Source organism: Cavia porcellus, unplaced genomic scaffold (genome assembly GCF_034190915.1).
Source record: "Cavia porcellus strain 051 isolate PalLab524CR breed Dunkin Hartley unplaced genomic scaffold, mCavPor4.1 scaffold_18, whole genome shotgun sequence".
Taxonomy (NCBI): Eukaryota; Metazoa; Chordata; class Mammalia; order Rodentia; family Caviidae; genus Cavia; species Cavia porcellus.
Window position 1 is genome coordinate 26,642,271 of NW_026947501.1, and position 11,835 is coordinate 26,654,105.

Here is an 11,835-nt window from a genome sequence, read left to right on the forward strand (position 1 = left end):
AGAAGACACTGATATGCAAAGAACTCCTTCAACTTCACAGTAAAAAGACAACACAATTTAAAAATGGACAAAGGATCTGAATACACTTTCCTAAAGAGATAAATGATAACCAATATCCACATGAAAAAACAAATCAAAACTACAATGAGATGAAACTTCATATCCACTAAAATAAAAAAGATAATAACAAGTGTTACCAAAAATATGGAGAAATTAAGACCATCATACATTGCTATGAGAATGTAAAAGTGGTGCAGACTCTGGGAAAGTCTGGCAGTTCTTCAAATGTTAAACAGAGTTACCACATGCCTAAAAATCACACTTCTAGGTATACCCCTGAGAAAAATTAAAACATAAAACTAATACAAAAGCTAACACAACTACAGGTAACAGCAGCACTGTTCACAACAGCCACAGTTTGGAAACAACCTAAATGTCCATGAAACTACTGCTGTTCATGAGTGATTAGTGATCAAAATTTTAGCATTTGTATTATGAAGCAGGAACCTGTATTTTAAAAATAGGACAGACCCTAATATCTACAGAACTCTTCCAAAATTAAACTTGTGGCCACTAGATAATTTTAAAGATAAAAACAAGAGGCAGACGGCTGGCTGCTTTTCCAAAAGACTTTGTTAGGCAATGGCCTCTGATGGATGAATATGTTTGGAACTTTCAGAATTACTTAGCACATATGGAAATCTACTAACATTACAGGTATGGTTCAAGACAAAAATAAGCATAGTTTTTTAGTGAAAAGTCAAGCTGCTGTAATTTCTCAAACAAAAAGGTAAAGACAAAATGAACAATTTGGAATCACAGAAAGAAAATAAGTGATGATGGGAAACCAATAATTGGCAAAGAATATAGTTAGGCAACATAGCTAAATGGATTTTCTTAAAAAATTAGAATTTTAGAGAACAATATATAATCTCATACCTGCTACCAATTTATTGTTATTTTCTGTTCTCTAGTGCCTCTTCTATCTTAGAAATGGTTAAAAATCGGTACCTTAAAAACATTACTGTGGAGCTGAGCACAGTGGCTCACACCTGTAATGCCAGCTACTTGGGAGGCGAAAGCACTAGGATCACCAAGTTCAAGGTCATCTGGGCAAATTACAGTTATATGTTAAATGTTTTAAAAAGAATGTTGTTTGGGGGGAGGGGTGGCTGAGAATGTAGGTCAGTGGTAGATCACCTCTGAGTTCAATCCCCAGTACCACAAAAAAAAAGAGAGAAAAAAACTACCTCAGAAGATAGAAGAAATAGTAAAGTCATTCTATAAAAAGTGGGAGAGGAATTTAAGATTTACAATTGAGGGTAACTAGGGAAGAGAGCATACTCCCTTAATCAAACCTGTTTAATGACTGTGATGAAGCCGGGGATATAGCTTGGTGGCACAATACCTGCCTGGCAAGCACAAAGTCCTTAGTTCAAGTCCCAGTACCAAAAAAAAAAAAGAATGGAAAAAAAAACAGGAAATAATCGAGATATATGCAAGGAAAGGCCTGGAATCTGAAACAAAAAGCCTATGCATGCCCTGCTTCTGAACAGGGTAAGGAAAAAAGTGAAATCATCTTAGATAGAGAGATGCTAGCCTAAAGATGAAGATAGTTGGGTACCTACTTGTATTTAGGATGTTTACTCTGAAAAAGATCGAAGGTCATCTCTCAAAGAAAAGGTGAAGCCAAAAATGAAAATCCTCTAAGTGATGAGTTGGGATGAAAAAAAAAAAAAAATGAAAATCCTCTAGTAATGATATAGAGGGTCAGAAAAAGCAACTAAAACTTGTAGGATCATATAGTGGCTCCCAAACATTTTATCTTTTACAGAGTCCCGTTAGGGCAAAAGAACCTTAATTCATCTCCACAAAATTCTCTTTCTAATGGAAAAATAATTCAGTGATGGTCATGAGTCATATGTGAATCATAATACACATATTTTGAAGTCGATACTAGACCCAGGCATGGTCAAGTATAACGATAAGCCCAAAGCCCAACACTCTGGGAGGCTAAAACAAGAGGATCACAAGTTTAAGCCCTGCATGCGTATACAGTAAGACCCTGTCTCAAAAAATGCTTAAAAAGAATTGGGGATGTAACAGTGAAAATATCCTGTGTTCAATCCCCAAACCATTAAAGAAAATTGTAGTTGATATAAATATAGTATGTATTACTATTTGGATGAGGACATATGATAACAATAAACTAAATTTATAACATTATGTTAAAAAGTCATTTACCATATAAAACAAGAATGATATTACCTTAAAACCACAAGACAGAACCTGGGATTTAGCTCAGCAGCACAAGTGCCTGCCTGGCAAGCACAAGATCATGAGTTCAGTCCCCACAAAAAAGAAAACAAAAAAAACACAAGACAACACTCATGGTACCCTGATATGGTATCTTTACAGCAGGCTTCAGTGCAACCTTCATTAGACTGACAGTGCAGTTCAGCGGCCAAATTTCTTAATACTGAAATTCTATTAACATTTTATTTTATGAAAACCAAATCTTTTTAACCACTGGTGATACACTTAAGAGAATATTACTAAGTAGCCCCTAGTTTTTATAAAAGACTAGGAAATGAGGATAAGTGACTTTTGAGAGCTTAAGAAAACAGGAAATGAGAGGAGCATGGTGATCACAATCATAATGCCAAGGTGGGCAGAAAGAATTGAGTAAAACAATTAGTCCCAAAAAAGGGAGCTCAAAGTCCCTTTAAAGAGAAAAAAGGCAACCTACTACTCCAAGGATGACATAGGCAGAACTGTGCTAACAATGTGTAGGGGAGAAGGAAGTCAGGCAGCTGAGGACCTGGAGTAGTCTCCAGCCTACTCTTCCTCTCTTCTTTCCATCACTCTTTGATCAGGTACCTCTCTTTGTGGGCATTCCTGGGGGTTGGGGGAAGGGCAATGAGTAGTAACTTTTTGAAGGGAAGAACAATGACTCAAGACTGTATAAAAAGGGTCATGTTATTATCCATGTACTGGTTGCCTGGAGATCAGAACGCATCACAGGCCAATAGAAGGATTCAGTAGTTCTGTACCACAGGTAAACTAAGGGGAAAGGAGAAAGTAGTCCAAGATTGGACTCGGTGAGCGATTATCAACAAGAAGTAGTGGAGATGGTAATCTCCAACTAAGACAGCACAGTATTTAAACATGTGTGGGCTGCGGGTATTGCTCAATAGGAGAGGAATTATTGCCTAGCATGCTCCTAGGCCCTGGATTCCATCGCTAGAACGAGGGTAGGAAATGGGAGGGGGGTCTGTATCGGGCCCACTTCACTTTCTCTGTGACCTTGGGCAAGTCATTCAACCTCTTTGTGCCTTATCTGTCAAATGAGAGTAACAGTGTTACCTACCAAATGGGATTGTCCTATGATTTAAATAAATTATATTTGTACATCATTTAACACAAGGTTTTGCACTAGATATAACAAGTGCTACCTGAGTTTTGTTAAATAAGTTAAAGGTCAGAGTTTGTTTTGAAATCTCCAAATAAAATAGTGCAGAGTAATGGTAACCGGGTGGGGCAGCTCAGATGGGTTAAATGTTCCTCAGCTCTCTGAATACTAAAAGGCTGCATCTTGGGGAAGGGGTCGTTGTCCTCACAGTATTCAGAGAGCACCGGGGCGCTGTTTGAAGGAAACTTGCTTCCTTTCAGGGCCTAGGATTTTCAGGAACTCGTTTTTTGAGTAGTTGTGATTTTTCAGACAAGCATCAAATTTCGCACAACAGACCGCAGAGTGACATTTGTTCTGTTTAAAGATCAGGACTTTCTGCTAAGGAAGGACAGGGGTGGGATCGCTGGGAGAAGGGTGATATCCCCTGGGGGACAGATCTGCCACCATCTGTCTGGCGGTCCCCAGCTTCCCAGCGCTGGGCTGCCCCTGAAGGGAGAAGGAAGGCCACCCCTCTAGGCAGGACAGACGTAGCTTCCCACTAACAGTCTGTGGGGCACAGGGGTCGGGAAGGGACCCCTATCTGGGCTGAACAGAGACCCGCCTCGACCAGGTCCCAGCCTGTCTCTCCACAGGGCGGCGCTGACGCTGGCCTTGTGGGCTGTCGGCCAACACACAGATCCCAGGAAGCCTGCCGGTCCCGCCCGTCCCGCCCATGCCCGCCCGTCGTCGGCCCCGGTACCCACGGTACCTGAGCGTGGGCCCGATGCAGGCCGTGTCGGTGCTCTCGATCTCTCGCAGGATCCGCTCGTGCTCCGCCGCCGACTCCAAGCTCTCTGCCTCCGCCATCTTAGCCCTCTCCATAGACGGGGGGCGCCGGGCACCGCGTCCCCTCTTTCAGCAGGCTCACCTTTCACTCCTCACACTCCCTCTCACCCAAGGTTTCACCGCCGCCCCAGCCTCCAGCAACCCACAGTTCGACCCCTCCCTCAGGAACACCACGCCCCCTTGCGTCATACGTCATGACGTTCGCGCGATCCCCGCTGGGATTTGCAGTCCTCTGAACATTACTGGGCTGGGTCATTAATACCCTGTAAGTGTTGATAGCCCATATACGTTAGAAACAGGTAACAACACTGTTTATATAGTGATGCTCAATCCAGTCAATGGCACTACCTTTACAAATAGTTGTTTAACACCTTTGCCACAAGTGCAAACAGCTCCGTAGGAACGAAAATAAGAAACTAGTCATCTGCCCGACAGAAATCTCACAGAAGGTGGGTGGGGAGCACTGGTCAGAGCCGGAAAATCTAAAACTACGATACAAGGCAGAATTTTGCTTATCGGTACTGCAGAGAATTGCGCTCAAGAATCCCTTCTGGTCGCGAAGATTTCAGGCTTCGTAGGGACAATGTTTGGAAAGTTAGAGTGTGACTGGAAGGTGTAAGGAGCACCCAACAGTCCTCAAGCATTTAATCTGCACTATGGTAAAAGAAGTATTAGTAAGAAATTGGGGCTGGCAAGGCATCGTAAGAGAGAATTTGTGAAGAATTTGATATACTGGGGTGAGGGAGGGCAGTGCCTTAGTCTGATGGGTCTAGCAATCCTATAGACAACTCCATCAGAAGCACCTGAAAACTTTATTTTTTACATACAAAGAGTCCTTTGGAGATTCTGATGCAAGCATCTGCACAACATAAACTCCCTAAAATACAACTTTGAAAATCAGATTTATTGATCAGTGTTAACACAGTAAATGGGAAGCCATTGCAAGCATTTCACAGAGGATTGACATAATTTAGAACCTCGGCATTAGGAAATGTAATCAACAATAAAGGCACAAGCTATGCAGAGAAACAATTCGGAGATAGAGAGACATAGTAAGAGTTGTTAAGGTCTAAACCAGAGAAGCACTAATTAGAATTTTTTAAAAATGAATCAATAGGAAAAACATTATAAAGGAAGAACTGGAAGGGTTTACAGGATAGCAGGGTAAGTATTACTTTAGAGGCAGGAACCAGAGTGACAGGGAGAATAGTGCTGCTATCAAGAAAAAAAAAAGATTTAATCTTTGACAAAGAGATCAAAAAACATACACAGGAAGAAAGCCTCTTAAATAAATGGTTCCAGGAAAATTGGATATCCACATGCAGAATGTTGAGAAGATATACCTCACAACGTACTACAAACTAAAATCAAAAGTAATCAAAGATCTAAAATCAAGAGAAACATTTAATTTGCTGAAAGATAAGATAGATGAAACTCTTAAAGACACAGCTGCAGACAAGGATTTTCTGTTTGTTTGTTTGTTTGTTTGTGTTCTTTAGTTTTGGTTTTTCAGGACAGGGTCTTGCTATGTAGTTCACACTGGCCTTGAACTCAATATGTAGTCAAGGTTGGCCTCAAACTTACAGCAATGCTCCTGCCTCAGCCTTTCAAGTACTAGGATTACCAGAATGCACAACCATGCAGCAAGGACTTTCTGAGCTCACTAAGCAGCACAAAAAGAGTATACTCTGAATCCAAAAATGGGATTTTATCAAATTTTAAAAACTTTTACACAGCAAAGGAAACAATAAAGCGAGTAAAGAGAGAACCTAAAGAATGGGAAACAATTTTTGTCAGCTATTCCTCAAAAAGAGGACTTATCTGGAATATAGAAGAACTCAAAATACTATACCCTCTAAAATAAAATAGTCAGTCAAGTGACTGCCCAAGTCAAGCCCACCTGTAATCCCAGCATTTGGGGGCTCAGGTAGTAAGATCACCATAATAATCAATAAGAGACCCAGTCATAAAATGTGCCACCAAAATGAATAGACACTTCTCAGAAGAAGTACAGATGACCAATAAATATATGAAAAAAATGTTCAACATTACTGACCATTACAGAAATGCAAATTAAAACAACACTGAGATACCATCCTACTTCAGAAAGACTGACTATCATCAAAAAAATCAAATAACAAATGCTGGCAAGGCTGCAGGGAAAATGGAACTCTTTTACATTGTTGGTAGAAATGTAAACTAGTACAACCTATATGGAGATCAGTGTGGAAATTCCTCAAAAATCTAAAAACAGAAATTCCATTTGATCTTGCTATTTTCCTTTTACATATCTTTTTGAAAGAGTGAAAGTCATCATATTACAGTGATACATGCATACCTATGTTTACAGCAGCATAATTTATAATAACTAGATCTTGAAATGGCCTAAATGCCCACCAACAGATGAATGGATAAAGAAAATGTGATATCCCTACACAATGGAATTAGTTCTAGCTGCTATAAAGAAGGACTAATTTTAGGGGCTGGGGATTTAGCTCAGCAGCATAAGCACCTGCCTTGCAAGTGTGTGGTCGTGAGTTTGATCCCTGGTACCAATAAAAAAGAAAAACAGACAAAGAAAATTTTTAAAAAGAAGGATAAATTTGAGGAATTTGTAAATAAACAGACACCCTCATGCTAAGTGAAATAAATCAGACATGTAAGTTTAAGTATTGCATGGGTTTGCTTATATGAGAAACCCAAAATACAAATAAAAGAGCCAAGTAAAAGGCAGACAATAGGAAACAGATCTTTTTCAAATGAGGAGAACAAATGATAGACGATATAGGAAGAAGGCAAGGGAAAGGAGATAAAAAGAAAATTTAAGAAAGACATGGAAATAGAGATTTTACAGATGGGAAGGGGATCAAGAGTTGGAGGGAGCAGAAAGACAAGAGGAAAAGAAAACAAAAAAATTAGGATGGGTTATGCACATGTAGAAACTGCACTATGATAAATGTAATTATTATGTACTGAAAACATAAATGTAATTATTATGTACTAAAGAAAATAAAGAAAAGCCATGGCAAAACAAAATGTAAATTGAGTCTAAGTAATTTGTGCTACAGCCATACTATGAATTATTATCAAATCATTAAAATAAAGATAAGACTGTATTCAAGAATGTGTTACCAGGGGCTAGGGATTTAGCTCACCGGCATAAATACCTGCCTTGCAAGCAGGTGGTCGTGAGTTTGATCCCCTGTACCGATAAAAAAAAAAAGAATTTGTTTCCAAATTATACTGTTGACTAAAAAAAACGAAGTCATGAAACAATATATAGATCACATTCACATTTATGTGTTAAAGAATATCCATATGTGTTTATATATTCATAAAATACTACATAGATATAATATTTCTGAAAGGATATTCCCAAAATTTCTAATAGTAGCAGCATCTAGGAGAAAGGTTGAAAGGAAAGGGACTGAGTAGGAAGAAGGTGATTATGTATCATTTTCATTTTTGGAGTTAGTTTCCTTGTGCATGTATTGCTTTTTAAATACAAATAATCATTATTAAATAAATATGCATTTAAAAATAAACCAGTGGTGAGGAGAATGGGTTACAAATCCTGGTGTGCAGAAATGGAGCAAGTTGCTAACCCTGTCTGTTTCTAGGTAATCCCTGGCTGTCCTCACTTTATTCTATTATTCATGCTTAAACAATTTCAGGCAGATATAGGAGAGGTAAGGAAAAGATGAACTCTTTCATATTTCTAAAGATCTCTTGAAATATATGACAGAGATCCCACTAGGCACTCATTTTAGCATTGGCTAAAAGCTTTTCATCCATCTCAAGAAACTGTATGTAGACCAAACATGTATAGTAAACAATTCTGCCATGGTCAGCATTTTGTCACTTTCTTTTGTTTTGTAATGATTGGTTTTGGTTTGTTGTTGTTGTTGTTGGGTTTTTTTGTTTTTGTTTCAGTCCCTGCAGAGAGGAGATGCCCGGCATCTTACCTACAATGGTGTGTGAGTCCTGAGGGACTGATATAAAAAAAGATGCAGTAAAGATAGACTGTGTAATGTTTTGTGCCCTCCAAATAAAAACAATGTCAGGGGCTGGGGATTTAGCTCAGTGGCATAAGTGCCTGCCTTGCGAGCAGGCAGTCGTGAGTTCGATCCCTGGTACAGATAAAAACTTAAAAAAAAAAAACAGGTCAGGTAAGTGTGGAATGACAAGAAAGATCTGGACAGATTTGGAGTCCCTTTGATTCAATTCCAGCATTAGTTGTTAGCAGCTACGTGTATCAGAATCTCCAGATGTAAGATCTGGTATCGGGGATTGAACTCACAACTGCCTGCTTACAAGGCAGGGACTTATGCCGCTGAGCTAAATCCCCAGCATCCAGATACAAGGTCTTTAGACTGCATTTTGAAAAGAGGGTGGGAGCCCTCACTGGCTGTTTGATCAGCAGAACCATTAGAATAAAATACAAATGTCTCCACTCTGTATTTAAGGCTGCTCATAATTTTTATCCAAGGTACTTTTCCAGGCACAATATACCAAAGCAACACTCCATATACATCAACCACATTAAATCCTTAAAATACTCCTTTACAACAGGTATCATGTGTCCTACTTTATCGATGAAAAACCTGAAACATAGGATAGTACCCCACATCCCACAGCCAGTAAATAGTGAGCTGGTATTCAAATCATGTCCATCTGATTCAAAGGCCCATTCCTAACCAACACCAGTGACGGTGAACCTCCTAGAGACAGGTGCCCAAACTGCAACCCCGAACTCACTCATTTATTACAAAGTGCCAACACCACAATCAAACCTAAATACTGAGGTTTTAGTTTAGAAAACACAATTTGTACATTAACATCTCTTGTCTTAAAAGAAAAACAAATAACACATGTACCATAGGTTCACCACCACTGATAGCCTGGACTGTCCCACACATACCCTCCACTGCCAGTTTACTGTGTGAGCTTATCAAATCATTCTGCCTCTGCATCTGCTTCCACACTATTATAATGAACTGTATCATTTCTGAGGCGTCTTCCAAATCATCTTGGTGATCTCATCAGAAAATCATATTCCCTTAATTACTCAAATGAACTTTTTTTCTCTTCTGCATCCTAAGTACACAACATCACAGCTCCTCACTGCCACATGCAGGCTGTTGTTCAAACATGTGATTCTCCTTTGAAGTTTAGGGCATCAGAGGTACTGTGGCCACGTACTAATATCCGTGTTCCTCCAAAATTATACTACTTGGCTCTATTTTCCTCCTCACCCCACTGTGCCATCATCCTGAGGAAATCCAACATCGTCATGGAAAACCCATCTAACACTCTGACCTCCCAGATCCCTACTGTTCCAGCCAAGTTCCTCCTGCAACATTTGTAATATATTCTTGGCCTTGCCTTTTATCTGAATATTCCATAAACACCACCGCACTGAAAAAAAGACTATAAACACTGGCTTCTCTATTAATCATCTGGTGAAACTGGGACAGTTACATGGCTTCCTAAAGTTTCAGTTTTCTCATATATAACCTGTATCTAAGGCAATTGAAAGAAATAATTGTATGGGAGTGTACCTCAGTTGTAGAGAACATGCTTAGCATGTAAAGATTCTGGGTCCAATCCACATTACCAAAGATAAACAGGAAGGGAAGAAAGGGGGAGGAGAAGGAGGGAGAAGGAGGACGAATATAAAGGGTTTAATATCAGTTGCTACCTGCACGTATTCCCATAACCCACGAATTTGACTAAAACTCATTATTTAATTCTCTAGCTTCCTTTAACATAATGATCTTCTACTATTCATATACTGTCAACCTCTCCCCCTTCTACTGTAGTGCTAGAAAGACTGCAACATGACAACCAGTACCACAACACATATGCATTACTTAACATCGTTTGGGCCCTTGGGGATGGGCAATCATCCATTGGCTTGTATTCTTATTTACAGCATGCATTCATAATCCTTTCTTCTCTAGTTGAGACCCTGGTTCAGCTCCCATTTTTCTCATTCTTAGGAAATACCTTTGCCTCCTACTTCATTGACAGGCCCACCACCCATTGTTAAATCTCAATCCTCTCTTCCCATTACATAAGGACTCCTTATCTCCTATGAGAGAAATAGAGATCCAAACCACTTTCCAAAGTCAGCTTCTCTAAGAGAATTTCTTTGCAACAATTCTTGCAATTATCTCTTTCTTCTGACATACTTTTTCTTCCTTCCTTTAATAATGTTCTCCTCCCTCACCTTCTAAAGCACTTAACTCTTCTGATTTTATTCCTAATTGTCTTGAGCCTTAATCTTCTTCACCATGCGTTTTAGTCTGTCTATGGACATGGTTTTCTGCTCAGCCTCCCATTCTAGCCATTTTAGTCTTTATCCCTAAATATCACTTAATTCCAGAGACCCAAAAATAACCTCTACTTTTGACTCTAAAGCTCTTATTTAAACTTCAGACTCAAACATCTGACTGCTTTCTGGACATTGTTTCTTAACATCTTGCTATCACTTCAAACTAACTATTCTAAACAAAGTTCTAAAATCATGGTAAAATTACTTCTTACTCCTTCTCAGGTTTTCTCTGATGAATAATGCCACCACTATTATTTATTTAACTGATATAATTCTGTATAGATCCATCCTATTTCTACAGAGAGCCAGGGAACACCCAAGACAAACAACTGCACCCAAGCTGACCCATAAACTGGTTGATGTGAGCTACCATGATAGACAGAAGTCAACCGGGGCTGGGAATTTAGCTCAGCGGCATAAGCGCATGCCTTGCAAGCAGGCGGTCGTGAGTTCGATCCCTGGTACCAATAAAAATGAAAAAGACCAAAAAAAAAAAAAAAAAAGAAGTCAACCTTGAGGAGTTTACCCTCTGAGCCCCATTCAGAGTCCTGATCAGAAGACAACAACACTACAAATATGTGATCTTTGCTTCTAATTCTAATCATCCTGGGTACTATCCAAAATGTACTCTCACTCAGACTCTCAATCTTTTCCTTACTGCTCCCTTACTTCCTCTGTAATTCTTCCCTACTGCAGACTTCTACCATGAGCCAGTCTTCTTTAAGATTTTCCAAGACTGTCTCTGCCACCTCTGCCCTACATGAGCTTTGGCCTCCCTTCATGGTGGTGTATGCCTGGAATTCCCACACTTGGGAGGCTAAGGCAGGAGGCTCATCATAAATTCTAGGCCAGCCTGAGCTACACAAGCAAATGCAAGACCAATCTGGACTATATAGTGAGATCATGTCTCAAAAAAATCTACAAAAGCAAACAAACAAAAACACTGTGCTCCTTTCAGCCATCCTGAGACAAAGTCGATGGTTCTGTTCTTCCATCACTAATCTCAATGCCTGCCTTGGTCCTCCCACTTCACAGTCTTACAAATTCCAACTGCAAATCTATTATCCTTCTCTACACCTATGTACCTATGAACAGCTAAAAGGTAACCAGAAAAGAGAGCACAAACATGCAAATTGATGCTGGATGGCCCCCAAAGTGCCAGTCTCAAAAAAGACTGTGCTCCCCAATTCCTGTCCCCTGTACCTGCCTTTAGTAAATTCTCACTAATCTTCTCAAATCCTTCCACTTTACACCATGCATA

General features: G+C 39.6%; 1 protein-coding gene across 2 annotated transcripts in view; it reads right to left on the bottom strand.

Moving 5' to 3' along the window:
* The window catches only part of Exoc6b (exocyst complex component 6B), a 541,291-nt gene extending 536,885 nt beyond the window's left edge, over positions 1 to 4,406 (bottom strand). Inside the window, exon 1 of one of the 2 annotated variants that reach the window (XM_003469003.5) lies at positions 4,161 to 4,406. In XM_003469003.5, the coding sequence (XP_003469051.1) occupies positions 4,161 to 4,273 (113 nt within the window). In that variant the 5' untranslated portion in view covers positions 4,274 to 4,406. The remainder of the gene's footprint in view (positions 1 to 4,160) is intronic. The other variant, XM_063230357.1, reaches the window with a different exon arrangement.
* Between the last annotated feature and the right edge of the window lie 7,429 nt (positions 4,407 to 11,835).